The 24,233-nt window shown below is 36.4% G+C and overlaps 1 protein-coding gene across 7 annotated transcripts in view; it reads right to left on the reverse strand.

The window, feature by feature from the left end:
- DCP2 (decapping mRNA 2) overlaps positions 1-24,233 on the reverse strand; it is a 61,852-nt gene that overhangs the window by 20,917 nt on the left and 16,702 nt on the right. For 3 of the 7 annotated variants that reach the window (XR_012330808.1, XM_019940823.3, XM_019940822.3), the window contains exons 3-10: positions 22,665-22,792; positions 22,151-22,249; positions 11,221-11,373; positions 10,983-11,095; positions 10,776-10,883; positions 8,480-8,618; positions 5,623-5,733; positions 1,812-1,863 (exon numbers count right to left, since the gene is read on the reverse strand). Coding sequence is in view for 5 of the 7 variants with exons in the window: in XM_019940823.3 (XP_019796382.1) it covers positions 1,812-1,863; positions 5,623-5,733; positions 8,480-8,618; positions 10,776-10,883; positions 10,983-11,095; positions 11,221-11,373; positions 22,151-22,249; positions 22,665-22,792 (903 nt within the window). In the remaining 2 variants the exon portion in view is untranslated. Of the gene's footprint in view, positions 1-1,811; positions 1,864-2,681; positions 2,806-5,622; positions 5,734-8,479; positions 8,619-10,775; positions 10,884-10,982; positions 11,096-11,220; positions 11,374-16,826; positions 16,990-22,150; positions 22,250-22,664; positions 22,793-24,233 lie in introns of those variants that run through there. The other 4 variants (XM_073802391.1, XM_073802390.1, XR_012330809.1 and 1 more) reach the window with 3 other exon arrangements.

Raw genomic sequence — 24,233 nt, forward strand, 5'->3', positions numbered from 1 at the left:
GGGTTCGAGCCCTGGTCCAGGAAGATCCCCCACATGCCACGGAGCAACTAAGCCTGTGCGCCACAACTACTGAGCCTGCAAGCCACAACTACTGAGCCCATGTGCCACAACTACTTAAGCCAGCACACCTAGAGCTCATGCTCCACAACAAGAGAAGCCACTGCAATGAGAAACACGTACACTGCAATGAAGAGTAGCCCCTGCTCACCACAACTAGAGAAAGCCCGTGTGCAGCAACGAAGACTCAACACAGCCAAAAATAATTAATTTTAAAACTGGGCATACCTTTGTTTACCACCTATATTTGTATTTTGTGCCAACATAAGGGGAGCTTCTTGATAGAGATCAAAATGTAAACATTATAAAGATTATAATTACAATGTAAGATCTGTAAAGATTCCAATTCTAGAAAAATAAAGCTGGAGGTTATTAAATATTCAGTGAGTATGTCAACCTAAAGAAAAATCCAAATTTTCAAAATCATAGTACAACAGAACTCCAACTTATCAGGGCTTTTTTTTTTTCCCCTTAAAGTAGAACAGGGACCTGACCAGGAAAGTAGGTTTGGAATAGACACCAAAAGGTTGAGGCAGAAATAAAGTCTGATACGAGGTTTCCCAGGATAAGAACACTTTTATACTTCCTTCTCAAGACAACTCAAAATTTTATATATCTGAATCATGCCTAACTAAGTTGGATATACATTATACTGTGCCTTCTTTAATGTTCCTAAACATATGGCTTTTTAAAGATTTTGTGAAATAATTGATTTCTGAAGTTACATTACTTCAACTATCAGCCTATCATGCCCACACCACCTAAGGTGGCCAGAAAAGTCCAACTAAGAGGAATTCTACCACCATAACTTAATGATAGTTCCAACTTCTTACACTTAATTTTCCAAAACAGGGTTAAAGGATCTCTCTCTCTGTTTTTTTCCTGGACGTGCCGCAGGCATGTGTGATCTTAGTTCCCTAACCAGGGATCGAACCCACGTTCCCTGCATTGGAAGCACGGAGTCTTAACCACTGGACCACCAGGGAAGTCCCCAAAGCATCTCTTTTAATATAGCTTCTATCTTGCTTAAATCATAAACAGTAATGCAAGAAAATATAATTATAATGCTTTTCAATTCTTAAGAGTTTTCTATATGAAAGCCTTAAATCTAGATGGTAAATAAATGCTTACCTACTGCACAGAGAATTTCATACCATTCAAAACAGGACCGAAGAAAAAAATAGCCTACTGCACTTCCAAATGACATCTATTAAATCAGTATTTACAAAGAGCTTTCTACATTCCTCAACATTACTTTCCAAATCAGATCACACACCTACTCTTCATAACTGAGGGTGGAGAAGTTCCAAATGTCATTTTAATAAAAGCTATCCTTAGTACCATCTTAACAAGTTGATCATTACCTCAAGTAAGGGGGAAATGTTTCCCTTCTGAAGTTAGCACTCCCCTTACATATGTGTGAGAATGAGGTTTCTCCTCACCATTATGTTACTTGGGTCTACTCCCTGTCTAACCCTTAAGCAATTATTTATTTATTTACAATATTCATGCACAGCACCAAGGCTTCACATTCGCAAAAGAAATAGCACAGTGAAAGGGCAAATAATTTAGATAAATTTATTTTAGCCAGTTTCATATTTAGAGAACTTGACCATATATATGAACTCTCTACAGACCATGTGCAACTCTTTCAGCTTATCTATCACAGTTCGTCATGCACCACTAAAATCAAGGTTACTTCAAAACCAAACCAAATCCCAACCAGCAGAAATTTTAAAAAGAAAATGACTTGCCTGTTTCAAAAGCATCCTGAAGCTTTCGTGGATGAAGTTTTTTTTCACATTTCTATTAAAAAACACAAACACACAACATACCATCTCCAGTTATTTCAATTATAAATAAGGAGATATAGTATCAAATTTCTCAGGAAGAGAATTAAACCATATAATCACCATGCCCACCTTGCATTGGTATTTTTAATTTTATTTTTATTTTTTTAAGCCTAAAACTGTTTTTAGCTCTTGAATACACATACAATATGGAAACACCAGAAAACAAGAAAATTATTCATTAAATTTCTCAACCCAGAGATAATTACTATTAACACTCCAGTACATCTTTCCAGCTTTTTTTCTATGAAGATATGTGTGAATGTATTTTCATATAATTATGTAACAAACAGAATTATTCTATACATAGTATTCTATAACCCATTTTTTAACATCTTTATTGGAGTATAATTGCTTTACAATGGTGTGTTAGTTTCTGCTTTATAACAAAGTGAATCAGCTATACATATACATATATCCCCATATCTCCCCCCTCTTGCGTCTCCTTCCCACCCTCCCTATCCCACCCATCTAGGTGGACACAAAGCACCGAGCTGATCTCCCTGTACTATGCGGCTGTTTCCCACTAGCTCTCTATTTTACATTTGGTAGTGTATATATGTCCATGCCACTCTCTCACTTCATCTCAGCTTACCCTTCCCACTCCCCGTGTCCTCAAGTCCATTCTCTACATCCGCGTCTTTATTCCTGTCCTGCTCCTAGGTTCTTCAGAACCACATTTTTTTAAGATTCCATATATATGTGTTAGCATACAGTATTTGTTTTTCTCTTTGACTTACTTCACTCTGTATAACAGACTCTAGGTCCACCCACCTCATTACAAATAACTCAATTTCGTTTCTTTTTATGGCTGAGTAATATTCCATTGTATATATGTGCCACATCTTCTTTATCCATTCATCTGTTGATGGACACTTAGGTTGCTTCCATGTCCTGGCTATTGTAAACAGAACTACAATGAACATTTTGGTACATGACTCTTTTTGAATTATTGTTTTCTCAGGGTTTATGCCCAGTAGTGGGATTGCTGGGTCATATGGTAGTTCTATTTTTAGTTTTTTAAGGAACCTCCATACTGTTCTCCATAGTGGCTGTATCAATTTACATTCCCACCAACAATGCAAGAGGGTTCCCTTTTCTCCACACCCTCTCCAGCATTTATTGTTTGTAGATTTTTTGATGATGGCCATTCTGACCGGTGTGAGATGATATCTCATTGTAGTTTTTTGCCTTTGCCCTGCAGGATCTTTTTTTTTTTTTTAACATATTATTAGAGTATAATTGCTTTACAATGGTGTTATTAGTTTTGGCTTTATAACAAAGTGAATCAGCTATACATATGATTAGTGATGCTGAGCATCCTTTCATGTGTTTGTTGGCAATCTGTATATCTTCTTTGGAGAAATATCTGTTTAGGTCTTCTGCCTATTTTTGGATTGGATTGTTTGTTTTTTTTAATATTGAGCCACATCAGCTGCTTGTAAATTTTGGAGATTAATCCTTTGTCAGTTGCTTCATTTGCAAATATTTTCTCCCATTCTGAGGGCTGTCTTTTTGTTTTGTTTATGTTTTCCTTTGCTGTGCAAAAGCTTTTAAGTTTCATTAGGTCCCATTTGTTTATTTTTGTTTTTATTTCCATTTCTCTAGGAGGTGGGTCAAAAAGGATATAACCCACTTTTTAAATGTATATACTATGAACATATTCCTTTTTCAATAAATACACATCTACACCATCACTTTTAATGACTACATGGTAGTCTATGGCATAGATCTACGATATTGCATTTAGTATTATCTTCTTGGATATTTAGATTATTTCCATGTTTTCATAACTAAGAGCAATGGAGTGAATATTCTTTAAATTTCTCTTCTAGGGAAACAAGGTAAGAACTTTTTCAGGCTTTCAATATAGCCAAACTACTCTCTAGGAGGCTGTACCAATTAGCAATTCTTAAGGGTTCTCAATATTCTCAACAATACATAAGTGGCTATCTTTTCATCTTTGCCAATCTAATGAGGAAAAGTGGCATCCTGTTTTATTTTACTTTCTTTGATTACACATTTATACATTTATCAGTCACTTTTAGTTCTTCCCTTATAAGCTGTTCATATACTTGTTCTCCATCATTAACTTTATTTTAAGAACTTATAAAAAATTTATTCAAGTTCTTTTAGACAAATATGAGAGTCATTTGTGAAGTTCCCCCCAAAAAATCAAGGATTTTGATTGGTATTGAATTAAATCTATGTATTAATTTGAGGAGAATTAACATTTGTATAGTACTATCATTTTAATCTGTGCAGCTTTTGTTAGGGACAGATGTTGAATGAGATTAAAAGCCTTCTGACCATCTATTAAGACTCTTCTTTGTTCTTGTCACTATTTCTACCAGAGTGGAGTACAATAATAGTAAAGGGCAAGTAGTCTAACAGTAAACTGATCTTTAACATGTGCTTGCTAGTGGAATCAATACACCCCAAGTTAAATCAACAGCACCTAGGGAATTCAAGGAAAATACTTTTGTTAAAAACTTGAAATTACTACTATCACCCACTGTTAAAGAAAGAAAAATAGGTGAAGATACAATAAGAAAATTCAACATAGAAATACCAGGACTGCGACTTCCCTGGTGGTGCAGTGGTTAAGAATCTGCCTGCCAATACAGAGGACACAGGTTCGATCCCTGGTCTGGGAAGATCCCACATGCCACGGAGCAACTAAGCCCGTGCGCCACAACTACTGAGGCCACAAGCCACAACTACTGAAGCCCGCACACCTAGAGCCCACGCTCCGCAACAAAGAAGCCACCACAATGAGCAGCCCGCACACCACAACCAACAGTAGCCCCCGCTCACTGCAACTAGAGGAAGCCTGCGTGCAGCAATGAAGACCCAACACAGCCAAAAATAAATTAATTAATTTTAAAAAATAATAAAAATAAAATAAATACATCTTTTAAAAAAAGGAAAGAAATACTGGGACTTACAGAAAAGATAAGCAAGGAGACTTACCAGTTTATGAATTACCTTCTGGAACACAGACTAAAAGAATGGAAGTAAATGCCTTAAAATGCTCACACGTATTTGTCTTTCAGCCTAGTCTAATGACTATGACACTGGCTATGAGTATTGTGTTTTATTTATTTTCGTTTTCTAAATTCTATCAACTTGAAGAAAACAAAAACACTGTGATGTTATTCCAAACTTTTAACTTCATTAAAATAATACAGACTCTATTTAGAAAAATATAGAGAGAATACTTAGGACTTGTCTAGAAAGCAGGGTTGACTACACACTGTTTCCAAAGTATTAAAATAAATCTAAATACCCACATATAGATAACCAACAAGAACCTACAGTATAGCACAGGGAACTCTACTCAATACTCTGTAATGACCTATATATGGGAACAGAATCTGAAAAAGAGTGGATATATGTATAACTGATTCACTTTGCTGTACAGCAGAAACTAACACAACATTGTAAATCAACTATACTCCAATAAAAATTAATTTAAAAAATAATAAATAGATAAATACCCACATAAAAAGTAAAGATCAGTTGCACATTTGAATCAATGTGATAAACCTATAATTGAGAGTAGGCAGAGATTTTTTTAGTGGGTGAATAGTGCGCACACAGCAGGTTCATAAAAATCCTGTCAATATATCAATTCAACGTGTCTCGCCAATGCCCTTGCCCCATCTTAAAAAGCGTGAACTGCCTTCTTAGCATGAGAGCTGTTAACTCTTACCATCAAGGGATTCTGCTGCTTGCCTGGCTGGCTGTGGACCCCATTTGTTCTTTTCTTTTGATTAGGTGACTCTTGATACTGTTTTCTGCCATTTCCCCTCATACTTTGACTCTGTTTTTCCAATAAGAAGAAATAAAATGTAAACCTATAGCATAATGAAATAGGATAAAACAATATACCCCTATGAATGTATTTAGCTGGTTGAATCAGAGTTCAGCAAAGCACCCCCACCCAAAACCTTCCTTAAACACTGGAGAACCACTATCAATATATTTTCTTATAGAAGATAGTGCTTCACAAAGCAAGAGTCCTCAAAAGATATGAAACAGCAAATATAATGGTCCCTAGGAATCTTTCCACACCTCTTGCCTTATGCCATTTCTGCTCACAGACTGTGTTTACAAGCATGAGGAGTAAAAGAATAATGGGAGCAAGGAGAGGAACAACTTTGAAAACCTTATGTGACTGCCAAAGAAAACCTCTCTGTGAGGGAACACTTAGGCCCATTGACTACAGTCCTTAAAGCTGGAAACAGGCAGCCGATGTGATCACTGTTACCCTAAAATCTGCTTTAAATTATTAATAAACAAATAGGGATTTTTTAAATTAATAATCTCTTTTTATACAAAATAATAAAGACAACTGGTTTTTAAAATTTGGGCCATTATCCCTAAATTTAGACCTAAAACCTAAACATGCAGTAGTTGACATCTTGCTATTATTATTATACTGCTTTAACGAGGTAATTTTCTTAGAAAATAACTCTAAGTTTAACTTAAAACACAAAGTTTTTAAACATTAATTTGGCCTTAGAGGTCTTAAAACGACAGCTATTTAAGAGGACTAGCTAAAACAGTGAGCAGAATAATTTTATTATTATTATAAAATGTATAAAAATACATTTATGTACATTCTATCTACCTACAGAAAAAATTAAGCAGTTCCTAAAATAGCTTGAAAACAACAAGCTAATTTAAAGAAAGAAAGGTAGGGAAATACAGCAGTCATGTTACCACAGACTTTTAATTCAATTTCATCCCATTCTTCTCGGTATTTACCTTTTATTGCGGTACCATATACATAAAATTTAGCACTTGAACCACTTGTAAATGTACAACTCAGTGGCAGTGTATAGTCACAATGTTGTGCAACCACCACCAGTATCCATCTCCAAAACTTTTTCATCATCTAAACAGAACTTCGTACCTATTAAATAATTCCATATTCCCTCCTGTCCCTCAGCCCTGGTAACCTCAAGTTAATTTCTGTCTATAAATTTGTCTATACTAGGCACCTCATGTAAGTGGAGTCATACAATATTTGTCCTTTTGTGTATGGCTTATTTCACTTAGCATGTGTTTAAGGTTCATCCATGTTGTAGCACGTACGTATCATAATTTCATTCCTTTTTTTTTTTTAAATATTTATTTATTCATTTGGCTGCACTGGGTCTTAGCTGCAGCATGAGGGATCCAGTTCCCTGACCAGGGATCCAACCCGGGCCCCCTGCATTGGGAGCGTGGAGTCTTAACCACTGGAACACCAGGGAAGTCCCTTTCATTCCTTTTTAAGGCCAAATAATATTCCTCTATATGTTTATTTTGTTTATCCATTAATCTGCTGACAGACACATGGGTTGACACATGGGTTGTTTCCACCTTTTGGCTATCATGAATAATGCTACTGTGAACACTGGGATATAAGTTACCTGTTTAAGTCCCTGCTTTCAATTCTTTTGAGTATGAGCCTAGGAATGGAATTGCTGGGTCATATGGTAATTCTATGTTTAACTATTTGACGAACCATCCAAACTGTTTTCCATGGCAGCTGCACCATTTTACATTCCCACCTGCAATGGACACGGGTTCCAATTTCCCTACATTCTTGTCAGCACTTATTATTCTCCATTTTTTAATTACATTTTTATTACTTCGTACCTAGTGGGTATTAATAGTATCTCCTGTGGTTTTGATTTGCATTCTACTAATGATTGTGAGCATCATTTCATGTGCTTATTGGCCATTTGTATATATTCTTTAAAGAAATGTCTATTCAAGGTGTCTACCCATTTTTTTAATTGGGTTGTTTTGTTTGTAATTGAATTGTAGGAGTTCTCCATATATCCTGGATATTAATCCATTAGATATATGATTTGCAAATTCTCCCATTCCATGGGCTGTCTCTTCTCTTTTGATAGTGATCTCTGATGCACAAAAGTTTTTAATTTTGATGAAACCAGTATATTTTTAAAAGAATGAAAATAAAAAGAGTGGTACCCAAATAGATGGCTAAAGTAATAAAGGCAGATACTACCATGGATTAGTAAGGATGTGGAACAAATGGAACTCTCATATATTTTGCTGGGGATATAAATTACCCGAGAATATTGAGTATATACTCAAGAACATAGGCATATCCACTGCTCCAACATTTCTACCCAATTCTATATACCCAAAAGAACTGTGTATGTTCCTCAAAAGACATGTACAGAAATATTCATAGCAGTATGGTTTGTAAAAGCCCCAAAGTGGAAACAAACATGTCCACTAAGAGTAGAATGGATAAATAAACTGTAATATAATCATACACCAGAATACAACACAGTAATGAACCTTTCACTGGTAGCATATTTACCAAAATCAGATGTTAATTCATATTACTTACTACACTGGATTAATACCAAAGCTGTAAAGGTTAAGGAGTCTCATCCCTACTTCAAATCACAAGTCAGAAACACAGGAGCCTTGGATTAACAATTCAGAACTCTACAACTGTTAATCTGTAATTCCTCAACTCAGATACATTCCAAAGTCAAATGAGCTAAAGTTATGAAAATCTTTAAATGTGTATCACTCACCTTTGCTTTTAAAAGGTCAGACATTTCAGAATGATTATTATTATATGGTTTTTGTTGCAGTGGTTGCCTGTGCTTTACCCACTGGTCACCGGGAGAACCTTCAGGAAATAATTGCTGACTGTGGCGGAATTTGGTTCGACTACACCAAGATTTAAAAAATAAAAATCAGATCAGAAAATTTTCACTTATAGTCTTTCTAACACCTGTTAGTTTATCTTACAGACTACAAATTTTACTTTATTTACTGTCTATCTCTGCCCACTGGAGTATAAGTTCCATGAGGGCAGGGGATTCTTGTTGACTCTGCCTATCACTTTACCCCCAGCACCAAGAGGAGTGCCTAGCATTCCATATTTCTTGAATGAATTAATACTCTGTTATTTTTAATCCCAAAGTTTCCTAAATTTATTGATACCACTTCCTCCCTATAAATGATTGTACTTTTAAAAATCTGGGGAGTTCCCTGGCGGTCCAGTGGTTAGGACTCTGCGCTTCCCGTGCAGGGGGCACGGGTTCGATCCCTGGTTGGGGAACTAAGATCCCGCAAGCTGTGATGCATGCCCCCCCACCCCGCAAAAAGAAACACAACTGAAGAAAATAATTCTTTCATAAATTTAGTAATAAATTCAATAAATCAATCTAGTCGAAACAAACAAATGTCAGTGGATCTTCCTTCTTAACAGGACAGACAACTCAATTCTCAATTCTTTACTAGGATGCTTAAGTATGGAATTTGATCTGGCACAGGTCAGTTACGGACCCCGGCCATGCTGGAAGAGGATCTGAAAAATTAAGCTACATTGTGCAGCAAAAAATTCAGGAGCTCAAAAACGATGGAGAAGCAAATTAAATAAAGATCCAGTCTCAAATACTTATGCAAAAGAAACCAACTGTAACAGTAGTTTGTAGTAAAGATAAGAAATCGTATTCTGTAGTACCACATACATGTGTAATACAGTCCAGAGCCACTGATCCCAAGATCCATATTATAGTAAGATTGTTTTTGAATATTTCAGAATCTGTCCCCTTTCTCATTTAAAAACTGTAATTAAATTGCAGACTCTCTACTCTTTCTTTAGACAAAACTCAGATATTTCCTCCAACACATCAATAGATGTTATTCTATATGCTAAAAACAGACACCACCCTGCCTAAGCAACCTGAAATTTGGTTAAAGAAGTTATTTATTGTCTCATTCCATTCTCTAGGACCACAAACCCTAACACTGGCTGAAATATGTGGGAATCTTATCACACACTATGGTGGACAGATTCTCCCAAATATGAACAGTGACACAATTTCTTTTCAAACAGTGTCACTATTTCATGACTTTTTAGTAGTGATTGGATTTTTTTAATCTTGACTACATTCCTGTCTACTTTACTCTTTTTCCTTTTTACTGCTTCCCTTATGTTTAGTAGTATATAATTTGGTGATTATAATCATAGATTCTGAAAGGCAGAAATGACCTTTCAAGGCATTTAGTCTAATCTCCTATCCTCATAAAATTCAACTAAAATGGAATATTCCCTATGTGTTTAAAAAATATTGACTGCAGATGTGTTACTCCTATTGTTTACTTTTTAAAGCTCTGGGATAAAAACAGAACACCTAAATTAGAGAAAGTATAAAAAGCAACTCTCTCTGAACCTAACAAAGGCAAAGTTCTAGCAAGCTGATTACAAATACATATACTTATTTAAGAAAATTACTTACTCAGCCTACTCTATAATTGTGATTTGGATACAATTACATTCCAACCAAGAAAATGCTCTTTGCGGCTCATGTCCATGTAATAGTCACTCTTTATAATATACAGTCTAGGCTAGGGAAAGAAAAGAAGCAAGCCCAAGCCTTCACAGTGCTATCTTTCTGAACAAATTATACATACACCAGCATCCCTCATCTCCTCTACACAAAAACAAACTTCAATCTATTCCCCCCATTCAACCATCTTCAGAAACTCAATTATTTCTAAAGTAAAGATATGAGAACAGGGAAGTAACAGTATAAATATACATACAGAAGATTTTTGTCTTTTCCTCATAGTCTATCTATCCATCTAAAAAGTTGATAAGCTCTTATGTATACCATTTTAAAATATGCCTGAAGCTCCTTTCCAAATTCCACTAACCTCTCATCAAAAACCCTTAAAATTTTTTTCAATTATTTGTGAGACCAGTAACAAAATAGTACCTACAAAAAGGAAGCCAACACCTCTACAAACTTTATAAGCAAAATGTCACTGCATTAAAAACTATCAAAAAGTCAGAATCCTACGCATATATTTCTTTACCTCAATTTTTCCACAGTGGGTTTAGCTGGTGTACTACCAGCTGAGGAAAATCCATTGTCGCTATCTGAGGAATCGCCAAATCTTCGAGAAAGCCAGTCCCTTAACGGTCTATGGAAACATTAAGAATTCAATTTTAAAACTTGGCTATGTGAAGAAACTCACTATCAGAATTTATGAAGTTTTGTATTTAAAGAAATACGAACATACCTGATAAAAGGAATGGCCATAAAAAATTTGTTTGGTGCCAAACCAAGTTTGGATTTTGGGGTCATATCATTTCTATGACAGGGCAATTTCTCAATGGAGAACCACTCAATGTTCTGAAACACAAGAAAATAATTCATTTTGTTAGTTACTTATTATCAAGGAGTTTCTAAAAGCAATTTCCTACATCATTTAATTGGGATACTGTCCAGCAATCTGAAAATACTTTTCAATTACATACCCGAATTTCTCTTCTGGTTTTCGGGTTAAATTTGGTATCTTTTGGAATTCCTGGAATGATGTACAAACGAGCAAGCTGGTCATTGATTCGAAGTTCAATGTAATCATCCTTACAAATATAATCTTTAATATCAAAACCAGTTTCTTCAAAGACCTGGAAATAACAAATTTGGATGATGATTTTCAAGTTTTGCTGTTAGACCTTCAGTTCATTAAAATTTGTTTATATCAAAGACAAAAATTTGGGACTTCCCTGGTGGAGCAGTGGTTAAGAATCTGCCTGCCAATGCAGAGGACACGGGTTCGAGCCCTGGTCCGGGAAGATTCCCACAAGCTACGGAGCAACTAAGCCCGTATGCCACAACTACTGAGCCCACATGCCACAATTAACCAAGCCGGCGCGCCTGGAGCCCGAGCTCTGCAACAAAGAGACGCCACCCCAATGAGAATACGGCGCACCGCAACGAAGAGTGGCCCCCACTCGCCACAACTAGAGACAAGCCCACACGCAGCAACGAAGACCCAACGCAGCCATACATACATTCATTCATTCATTTAAAAACCACTAAGGAAAAAGTCAGAATATTTCAGGGTCTAGTTCTAGCTGTGCCTCTGTTGAACTGTTCACTATGGAAAAACCTCCTTGCATACCTGAGCCTAAGTTTCTTCACCTATTCAGTGAAGGGCAACGTGGGAAATTGTGACTTACAATAATATATATTTGGTCACTGTCCCCCTTTCTGGTACAAGATCTCCTAAAACCCTTGGAATGTCTTAAAGTGACGAAAGCAAGAGTGTCTTTTGTTATGTTAATTAGGTGACTTAAGAAGCCCCTGTAAGGATTGAGTAAGGACTGAAGCTGGTCGCCAGGTGATTAAGAGGGCTGGAACTTTCAGCCCCTCCTCCCCCACACCTCCAGGGATTGAGCTCAATCGCTAATGGCCAATGATTTAATCAATCATGACTATGAAATGAAGCCCCCCCTAAAAACCCAAAAGGAGAGTTTCTGGTTTGGTGAACACATGAAGATTTGGGCATAGCAGTGCTCTAGAAGAGAGCATGAAAGCTCCTTGCCCTTTCCCTATACCTTGCCCTATGTATTTATGTCTTCCATTTGGCTATTTCTGAGTTATATCCTTTTATTACAATAAACTGATAATCTAGTAAGAAAAACTCCCAATTTAAGCTCCTCTACGACACCTAACTCATTTCTGTATACTACCTTTCCCTAATTTCAAGATACTAGGTGAATATACTTACTTGAAAACTGCTCTATGGTATATAGAAAAAACAGACATTATTTGTATTTCCTACTTCTAGAAATGACAGAGTGGGAACAGAAATACAGATATGCTACCAAAAAAAAAAAAGTTTTCTTGTCCTAAACCAAAACTATACACCTTTTCCAAAATAAAATTCTTTTACCAATTGTGGATTTATTTCACAACTCATGTATGCTATCTGGAGTGAAAGTCCAGATACTTTGGTTTTCCTTTTCTTTGCAACTAAGGTCTACCCTACTCTACTGCTTCAGACATAGCTTAAAAAAAATTGTTTTAATTGTAAATCAATCAGGATGGATATTAGATTTATAACTGTAACAATTAGGACTGGTTTACCTGAAAGTTTACACATCAGTGACATAAAATTGTTTCTCTTCAGAGTTTCCATTAAGAAGGTCAAAAGGGAAGACATAAACCAGAAGACATTCACAATACACTCAAATCCAGACTATATTAAAAAGTCCTATATATCCACAGGACAAGTAAACCAACTTTTTAAAAAAATGGGTAACATGTAAGTGGGTACTTAATAAAAGAGCACATTCAAATGGCCAATAAGAATATGACAATGTGGTCAACATCATTAGACTTCAGAGATACATAAATTAGAAGCACAATGACAATTACATTCCCATGAGAATGACTAAAATTTTTTAAATTGATATAATTAACATTATATTAACTTCAGATATACAACATAATTAACTTTTTGTATATATTGAGGAATGACCATAAAATTTTTCCCAGTTTTACTGATATAATTGATATATACCATTGCTTAACTTTAAGGTGTACAGCTTAACGGTTTGACTTGTAATGAGAACTCACTGTAATGATAACTCTTAGGATCTACTCTCTGAGCAACTTACATACGTATCATACAGCAGTGTTAACTACAGTCATCATGTTGTTCACTGCATCCCTAGTACTTATTTATCTTCTAACTCAGTTTGTGCCTTTTGACCAGCTTCCTACAATTCTCCTCTACACGCACACACCCTCTGATAACCACAAAACTGATCTCTCCCTCTATGAGTTTTGTTTTTTCAAATTCCACATGTAAGTGAGACCATACAGTACCTGTCTTTGTCTGACTTATTTCATTTTGCATAATGCTCTCAATGTCCATCCATAGCGCAAATGGCAGGATTCTTTTTTTTTTTAACAGCTGAAATATATTCCATTGTGAATATAACATACCACATATTCTTTAACCATTCATCGATGAACACTTAGGTTGTTTCCATGTCTTGGCTGTTGTAAAAAATGCTATGAACATAAGAATGCAGATACCTTTTCAAGTTAGCATTTTCATTTCCTTTGGATATATTCCCACTAGTGGAATTGCTGGATCATATGGTAGTTGTAATTTAATTTTTTGAGGATCCTCCATACAGCTTTGCATAGTGGCTGTACCAGTTTACAATCTCAGTAACAGTGAACAAGGGATCCCTTTTCTCCACATTCATCTGTCTTTTTAAGGTGGCCATTCTAACAGGCATAAGAGATATATCATTGTGGTTTTGATTTCTATTTGCCTAATAACCTAGTGATGTTGAGCATCTTTTCACATACCTCTATCTTCCATTCCATTAGCCATTCCTCTATCTTCTTTGGAAAAATGTATATTCAGGTCTTTTGCCCATTTTTTAATTGAATTATTTGTTGAGTTGTATGAGTTCTTTATACATTTTAGCTATTAACCCCTTATCAAATATATGGTTTTCGAGTATTTTCTCCCATTCCGTAGGCTGTCGTTCTACTTTGTTGACTGTTTCTCTTGCTGTACAGAAGCTTTTGGGTTGATGTAGTCGCACTTGCTTATTTTGGTGCTTATGCTTTTGGTGTCATAGCCAAAAAATCATTGCCAAGACCCATGTCAAGGAGTTTTTATCCTGTTTTCTTCTAGGAGTTTTATAGTTTCAGGTCTTACATTTAAATTTAAGTATTTAATCCATTTCAAGTTAACTTCTGTGAGTGGTATAAGTCAGGGATCTAGTTTCATTCTTTTACATGAGAATATCCAATTTCTCCAGCACAATTTACTGAAGAGACTTCTTTTCTCCATTCAGTTTTCTTGGCTCCCTCTTCAAATATTAGCTGACCATATACGTGTGGGTTTATTTCTGGGATCTCAGTTCTATTCCATTGATCTATATATTTGTCTGTTTTTATACCAGTGCCATACTGTTTTAATTACTATAGCTTTATAGTATAGCTTGAAATCAGGCAGTGTGATGCCTTCCACTTTGTTCTTCTTTCTCAGGATTGCTTTGGCTATTCAGAGTCTTTGGTGGTTACATATACATTTTAGAATTTCTTTTCTAATTCTGTAAAAATAATGTCATTGAAATCTTGAAAGGGATCACACTGAATCTAGACATGGTTTTTGGCAGTAATGACATTAAACAATATTAATTCTCACACTCCATGAACATGGGATAAAAATTTTTAAATTGGTAATTCTATGTGTAGGTCAGGACAACTAGAACTCTCATATGCGGGTGGTGGGAATGTAAATCGGTTCAACCACCTGGAAAACCATTGGCAGTAGATATGCAACTTCCCTATGACTCAAATAATTCCACTCCTAGAGAAATGAAGGCTTATTTTCCTCAAAGGACGTGTATAAGAATATTTACAGCAGTTTTATTCTGAATAGCCAAAAACTGGATACAATCCAATGCATAAGAGAATGGACAAACTGTGGTATATTTGTACACTGGAATATAACAAAATGCAATTAAAAAGGACCAACTGCTAATATACACAACAACATAGATGAATCTCACAGGCATTATACTGAGCCAAAGACATAAAACACAAAGAATAACTATTGCAAAATCCTAATTATATGAAGCTCAAGACCAGGCAAAACTAATCAATGGTGATAGAAGTCAAGATAGTGGTTCCCTTCAGGAAATGTGTGGGAAAGAAGGCATTGACTAAGAAGGGGCAGGAAAGAATCTTCTGAGGTGCTGAAAATATTCTTTGACCTAGGTGGTGGTTTCACAGGTATATACATATATAAAAATGAATAACCTGTTAAGATTAGTGTATTTTATGTTCTTATCCTCCAACAAAAAAGTTTTAAAATAACTTTATATAGTTCTTAATTCTATTTTTACAGTTATTCCCTTTAACTACCTTCTTTGAATAATACCTTATAATCAGAAATTAGTATACATTCCAGTCACGTATGTCTGTATAATAATTAGAAACTATGCTAAAGGTAAACTGTATATTCTAAGTTCCTTGTGAGCAGAGCCTGTTACCAAACAGAATCTAACTGAATACATGCTTACTAAAACAAGTATTGGAGGACCGAGGGGCTGTTTCAGATTAGAGACTGAAAACATAACAATTAAATGCAAATACAGTACATGAGCCTGGATAGGATCGTGGAGGGAGAAGGGGGTGGAAACTGCAGAAAAGGACCATAATGGATCAACTAGTAAATATGAATATGAATTGTCCGTTAGATAACAGAACCTATCAATGCCCCACTCCTGAATTTGATAATTACACTGTGCTTATATAAGAGAACTTCCCACTTCTTAAAATTTACATGCGTAAATAATTAGGGGTTAAGGGGCATTTTGTCTGCAATTTACTCCTAAAGTATTTAGCAATAATAATAAAAACCATTCACCCATATGTATCAAAAGTAATAAAGCAAATATGGCAAAATATTAACAGGTGAATCTATTCTTTATATTATTCTTACTATTTTTCTCTATACTTGAAATTCTCTCAATAGTAACACAATTTTAAAGAGTAACATGTAATTAATGTTTAGGTTTTTCTAGTGCATTCATTCAAATATATCCTGTGTGCTTAGTAAGTGGTAGGTACTGTCCTAGGCACTGACTTCAGAAATGAATAAAGCAAGCGCTGCTCTTTAAAGAGCTCCATCTAAAAAAGAAATGATAACTGCAATATGATATACGTGCCAAAAGGTAGGTGGGTTCTATGGGAGTACAGAATCAGGGTGCCTAACTCAGCCTTGGTTAAAGGTAAGGTGTGATTGTGAGTTGGGGTGGTCACCTCTGGAAGGCTGTCATGGGCAGCATCCTATTCTGCTGGATACACTTGAGCTAGGACTTGAAAGATGAACAGAAGTTTGCCAGATAGAAAGAAAAAGACATTCCATTCACATAGCTGGGAATGGCTACAGCTGAAGAATTATATGAGAGGAAATGGTACAACATGAGGCCATCAGCCTAGTTTAACAAAGGCAGCTTGAAACCCTGTACAACCAAACTTAGAATAAACATAATATAGTGACAGACCTCAATTCTAAAAGTGATAAAGACTGATTTACCTCTAAAATTAGGTATTCATGGGCTTCCCTGGTGGTGCAGTGGTTGAGAGTCCGCCTGCCAATGCACGGGACACGGGTTCGTGCCCCGTTCCGGGAAGATCCCACATGCCGCAGAGCGGCTGGGCCCGTGAGCCATGACCGCTGAGCCTTGTGCGTCCGGAGCCTGTGCTCCGCAACGGGAGAGGCCACAGCAGTGAGAGGCCCGCGTACCGCAAAAAAAAAAATAAATAAATAAAAAAAATAATAATAATAAAATTAGGTATTCATTCTCAACAAATATTTACCAGGAAAAAATTTTAATAGCTCACTTACATGTATAGACAACAAATATAAAAATTTTAATACCATACCTTCTGTGTATCAAATCCATTCCTGTATTATAATACAGACTTAATGTTCCTGGCACATGGAATAGGACTAATGTCTCAAATGATATCAGATAAAAATCTCTACATAAGAGTAAAGAAATGTGCTACCCAAAGAACACCAGCATAGACAATGAAATCCTCTGCGTAAAATCTATGTCCTATAAGCCTACAAGAGGTAGAATAAACCAATAATTCCTCTGTACAAATTCTATCAAGATTAAATCACATAAATGCATATTAAAGCTTTATTAGAATAAAATATGTTGTTCTGACAAATAATAAGCAACAATATGAAATCTTGAAACCACAAGTGAACTGCCAAGTATTCCTTGTTTTCTCAAAAACAGTTGGTGTTTCACTGCAACTAACAACAAAAATATACTAAGGTTATCCTGATATAGCCTTTCAATAATATCTAGAAAACATTTTTCATATCCCTGTCCTAAATCTACTTCACTGAATACAAGTGATCAGAAATAGGGACTTCCCTGGTGGCGCAGTGGTTGAGAATCCACATGCCAATGCAGGGGACACGGGTTCGAGCCCTGGTCTGGGAAGATCCCACATGCCGCGGAGCAACTAGGCCCGTGAGCCACAACTACTGAGCCTGCGCGTCTGGAGCCTGCACTCCGCAACAAGAGAGGCCGCGATAGTGAGAGGCCCGCGCACTGCGATGAAGAGTGGCCCCCGCTTGCCACAACTAGAGAAAGCCCTCGCACAGAAACGAAGACCCAATACAGCAAAAATAAATAAATAAATAAATAACTCCTACCCTCAACATCTTCAAAAAAAAAAAAAACATAAACTCCTATAAATGGAATAAAAATCTGGTTTTTAACTAAGACACTGGTGGTTCCTCCCCTCCCTCAAACAGTGTTGCTTTTATTATACTGCAGTACCACCAAGTGGCAGAAGGATACACTGCAACTCTAGCACTGCTAGTTGAATACTTCATCACTCAAAAATGGCAACTACTATGGATTGAACCCTCCAAAATTCTTACGTTGAAGACCTAACCCCCAATATGACTGTATTTGGAGATAGGGCCTCTGAGGAGGTGTTACAGGTTAAATGAGGTCATATGGGTGGGGCTCTAATCCAACAGGGCTAGTGCCCTTATGAAAAACAGGAGATGCCAGCACACTAGCTCTCGGGGCACTCACACAGGCACCTGGCAAAGGTCACATGAGCACGCAGAGAAAAGGCAGCCAACTGCCAAGCCAGGATCAGAGTCCTCACCAAGAAGTCAATCAGCAGGCAGCTTGATCTTAGACTTCCCAGCCTCCAGAGAAGTAGAAAATAAATTTCTATTGTTTAAGCCACCCAGTCTGTGGTATTTTGTTATGGCAGCCTGAGTGGACTAATACAGCAATGCTCCACCTTAGTCCCAAAACTTTTCTCTTTACGAAAAAAGTATTCACTTAAAAATCAGGAATAAAAGTCAAAAGACTTGACTTTAAAACTTCTAGCCTCAAAATTTACAGAAATTAAAGTTAAATCTTCTTTGACAAGTTCTTTTATCAGCTAAAAGAGACTATTATTTAGATCAGAAAGGTTAGAAGTTAGGATTAATTCTTATTATCAAAGGGAACATTTTTTTCCCTGAAATTAAAGGACTGTGGTTCCTAAGTATGCTTGTGCTTTCCTCAGAGCAAGACAAAAACTCTAAAACAGGGGGAAAAAATTCATATTGATCCAACAGAAAGGTAAATGTTATTAGGAAATAGATAGATGTACTTAAAAATCACAAATTCCTTCTGTTTTCATCTGTTTAGAAATTCTCACCCATTTATAAATATTCCTTAACTGCCTATATAGCAGTCAAGAACATCAACTCCAGAACCCAAATACCTAAATATCTCTGTTTTGCTGCTTACTGTAAGACCGTGAGCATGTTACTAAACTGCTCTGTTTCAGTTACCCCCACCTGTAAAATGGAGATAACAATTTCCCATAATGGTTGTATCTTTCCCCACAGGATTCTCTTTAGATCCTACAATCCACACTCCATTCTCCCACTTCCCATCGCCCCAAGAATAAATTTTATTTACTTTCTTACAAATTACAATGATGCACAGTCATTACTGAAATCAGCATCACATAGATAGGACAACTTTTTATCTTAGTATCCCAGAGCAGAGAACAAACAAGATAAACCAAAGTGAAAACTGTCTCAGTTCACAGGTTAACTTACTTTTTTACCCTGAATATCCTATTTCTGCATCATCCTGACTCTTTATAATACAGTGCATAAAACTCATCAGAGGGAGGTTTCCAGCACTCCTGGGTCTAGGGTCATTCTTCAGTTTTTCCAAGGTTAGGTATTTGATTCCTCCAAGAAGATCCAATTCCAGAGACAGCTCATTTCACACAATTTAGCCTAAATTTCTGTTATTCCAGTTATTATCTTTTCTGGACTTGGACAACTATCTCACTACTGTAGGACTAGTCTAACTCCATGTTTAAGATCTACAGATCAATTCCTCTAAGTAGGATGCTATGGTTCCCATTTTGTCCTTCCTTATAAGCAAGATGACTACAAAAATTGAAGGTATAAAAAGGGAAGACTTTACAAGTACTGTACATCTCCTGCCATATACAGAAAAGAAAGGAAAAGCTCTTAGAGGATGTGGCAATTTCTCACCTGCTTCCTAAATAGCTTTCGATTTTAAAGGGTGGGCATAAACCTTCACCTACTTGTACAGAAAAAGCTTTGTCTATACGCTGTTGCAAATACTTGCTTAGATAAGTTGTTCCATACTCAATTTAAAATGCAGCATTTTCAATCATTTTTAAAATCTTACTCCAGGGCTTCCCTGGTGGCGCAGTGGTTGAGAGTCCGCCTGCCGATGCAGGGGACGCAGGTTCGTACCCCGGTCCGGGAGGATCCCACATGCCGCGAAGCAGCTGGGCCCATGAGCCATGGCCACTGAGCCTGCGTGTCCGGAGCCTGTGCTCCACAACGGGAGAGGCCACAACAGTGAGAGGCCCGCGTACCACAAAAAAACACAAAAAACAACAACAACAAATCTTACTCCAAAGAAAATAACTACTAATAGTTTTTCTACAGCAAATAACCACTAGTGGTTTATAAGAATTTTAACTATTATCCCTCACTAATAATTATACCCAAACTTAAATGAGGCAGTGAACACTGCCACAGGAAAACAATGAGTCAAAAAATAAATAAGGCAAGAGACTCAAATAAAATATGTCACAAAATACATACTGCCATCTCAAAATTCAATCACCACCAGCTTAGATTCTAAAGATATCACTTCTAGTTATGAAGATCTTGTTTCTAGCTATATCTGGGACTTCCCTGGTGCTGCAGTGGTAAAGAATACGCCTTCCAATGCAGGGTACACGGGTTCAATCCCTGGTTGGGGAACTAAGATCCCACATGCCGCAGGGAAACTAAGCCTGCGTGCCACAACCACTGAGCCCAGGCACCTCAACTAGAGAGCCCACACGCCCTGGAGCCCACACACCACAACTAGAGAAGAGAAAACCTGCACGCCATAACTAGAGAGAAGCCAGCACACAACAAAAAAAAAGATCACACATGCCTCAATGAAGATCCTGCGTGCCGCAACTAAGACCCAACGCAGGCAAAAAAATAATTTAAAAACATTTTATGTCTTACAGAGACTTGCCCAAAGTCTCTAGGCTATTGAACAACATATACTAAAACTATACTAGAACAAAAACCTTTCAACTTCTAGGCCAGTTCTCTTTCCATTTTATCATACTTCCTCATAGCTCAACTTCTCAAATGTCAAGGACAAGGTGTAATGTTATAAATGATTAGGAACTAATAAATAAGAATACAGTATACAATATATCACAAGGTACTATACAGTTAAGGCCAAGCGAATGATAAAGACAGCAATTGCTATTAAAGTTCAGATTACTGTGGGCTACAGCTGACTGGTTACATTTTAAAATAAACAGAATTTAGGGACTTCCCTGGTGGCGCAGCGGTTAAGACTCCGTGCTCTCCATGCAGGGGGCCTGGGTTCTATCCCTGGTCAGGGAACTAGATCCCACATGCATGCCGCAACTGAGAGTTCGCATGCCACAACCAAGGAGCCCAAGTGACACAACTAAGGAGCTGGCAAGCCACAACTAAGGAGCCTGCCAGCCACAACTAAGACCCGGCACAACCAAATAAATAAATTAATTTTTTTAAAAAAAACAATTTAAAGAAGAATGAACTTCCTTATTTTACAAATAAAGAAACTCAGGCCGTGTATATAGAGCTAGTTGGTGGCAGTCCTTTAGGGAAAAAGAGTAATTTGAGCTGGGTCTAGAAAGATACCTAGATAAGATTTGAATAGGCAGGAAGAAGACAGAACTTTCCAGGTAGGGAAATCACATATGCAAAAGCCTAGAGGCTGAAACAAATCAATCAAATTCAGAGACCAAAGAATTCATTCTTTTGACTAAGAATAAAGAAAAATAAATTTAGGAATGGCTAAGTTTTGTGTTGGGGGTAGGGGAGGGAGTTTCAATACTTAATTAAACTTGATCCTACAGGCAGTGGGAGGAAGCTAGAGTGGGTTTTGAGCAACAAACATAAATTTCTTAGAAAAGCCCAAATTATGCATTTGTCTGGAAGCCAAGAATATAAACATAAAACAAAGGTTATAATAGCCAAAATATTTAACCAATAACAAATCCAATTCTAAAAGGAAAGGTGGAGAAGATATCTAAAAAAAAAGTTAAATAATAGAATAAAAAATGAACAATGAAAGAAAATGGAAACAAATGAGAGAAGAATAAATGATAGATGTGGACAAGTGAATCAACAGTTACATTATAAAAGATGTTACTTCATGCAGTCAAGTTCTGGAAAGAGGATTAAATGATCCAAACAAGTTAGTCTCCATGGCTAAAAAAACACACTCAAAGCATAACCACCAAATGTTACTGTTTCAAACTGCAATAACTCACCTCTCTAGCAGCACAATCATGAGGAGCTTCTTCTTTATTTACTTTTCCTTTTGGAAATCCCCAGCCTGATTTTGCTAGGTACCCCTGAACCAGTAATACCTACAAAACAATCAGAGGAAAAAATAAAACTTGCCCTCCTTTCCCATGTTCCTTTCTAAAAGCCAAAAGTGCTTTTCTCCTTACTTCAGGTAACTGTTATCACCAATAATTTTATTTGGTTGACTATCTTTCAGGAAGCTAAATATACTATTACTTTTCCTGTAAAGAAAGGTATTCTGTCCATTTTAAAGTATTTCTTCAAAAATCAAATGATTCCTTTGCAATAAGTCATGCTGCAACAAGTATAAATTATGAAGACCCAGAATGCAGATGAAATATACAAAATCTGGCCTTTTATCACTAAAAATCTAAGTATACTTTTCAAACCTCAGTTCAGAACATTATAAAAACAACATATTAGGATGAAAACAGCTGATCACCATTTCACTAAAAATCTTTTATTACTCTCACTCACATTTTCAAGTGTCTCATCAAGAATAATTGCACCATATGTTGGCACTCCCATTTTATATTCTTTCCATTCATCCAAAATTTTTTCCACATCTTCACCTTGAGGCAGCAAAAATGGACAATGACTGAAGAGTATACATTGTGTTAAGGAAGCTACTTTCTCCCTTAATACAGCTTAAGCACTTATACACATAAAGAGATCTATTTAAATCAACTGTGTATTTTACATGAAATTACTCGTATCTTCACCTCACTTAAGTTTATCCTTCTTGCTTTTGTCTTTTCACATTTGTTTTCTCTTGAACAAGCCATTGCTAACTTCTGCATTTAGCCTAGACACAAATCAAGTAAATTGTGAATACTCAAATACTCTAGCTCCCTAAGTTAACACAAATAAATTCAGGACCATGTGAACACTTCGAATAATTCTTGTTAAGTGGGTCGAATTCATCATATTAAGAGTCAACAGATACTGAAACTGACATCAAGAAATATAAGCACAGTACACATATACTGGCAAGAGCTAGGAACCATCAGAATAAGTGAAAGTGGGAATTCCCTGGTGGTCCAGTGGTTAGGACTCCGCACTTCCTGTGCAGGGAGCAGAGGATCAACCCCTGGTCGGGAACTAAGATCCCACAAGCCTCAAGGCCAAAAAAATAAATAAATAAATAAAAAGAGTAAGTGGAAGTGGCTAACTCTGGGAAGCAGAACTAGGGATGACATATTACACTGCCGAATTTCTTTACCATGTACATATATTGCTTCCATAATTTAAAACATTTTTAAGATGAAGATTTATTAAGGATTATAGAGAAAGGTAAATATGGGTTTTAAGGAAAGTATGGCCTGTTTCAAAAGAAACTGTGTATGCCTCCCCAAAACTGGGCTGAGTAAAATAAGTTTTTTTTTAAAGTAAATAAAACCTAAACCTGTAAAGTATATGCTCAGGCTTCCAGTACTCCATGCTACCAAATGCCTCATCACTACAGCACTGTTTATTATGAAAACTGTGGGGAAAATTATAATTTATGATAGCGTTTCTCAAATGGAGGACATTCTCAAGGGTCTTCAAGTCCTCTATGAAAACTTACATATTCTGTCTTTTCATTTTTATGTTAATGTAAAGGCATGTAATATGAGCATACTTTCAATCATTTGGATGATCTCATCCATCAAGTACTACACTACTTGATTTTAGAGACCATATTGGCACTAGTACTTTAACTGCTGTGGGCTACTAAAAACAGAAAAAAAGTAATATGCAAATAGTGTATTAGGGTCAAATGATATTCCATTGTAACACAGAAAGGAAGGTGTCATAACACATAAAGAAAGGTTCTGGGAAAACTTGTAGTACAGGCACATCAAAACACCCTTAAAGACAGCATTATATTCACATTGTGACTAGTAGTTTGGTTTAAACAAAAACATCACATTAAATTCACTTTATGAAAACAAATTTTATGAGTTTTACAGCTTTGTGTTTAAAATTTTGCTTTGGTTTTATAGTTGCAGTAAGAACTAAGGTTCTCAAAGAGCTCAAAAAAGTCAACCATCTATAACAACACTG

This window comes from Tursiops truncatus, chromosome 3, assembly GCF_011762595.2.
Source record: "Tursiops truncatus isolate mTurTru1 chromosome 3, mTurTru1.mat.Y, whole genome shotgun sequence".
In the NCBI taxonomy this organism is placed as follows: Eukaryota; Metazoa; Chordata; class Mammalia; order Artiodactyla; family Delphinidae; genus Tursiops; species Tursiops truncatus.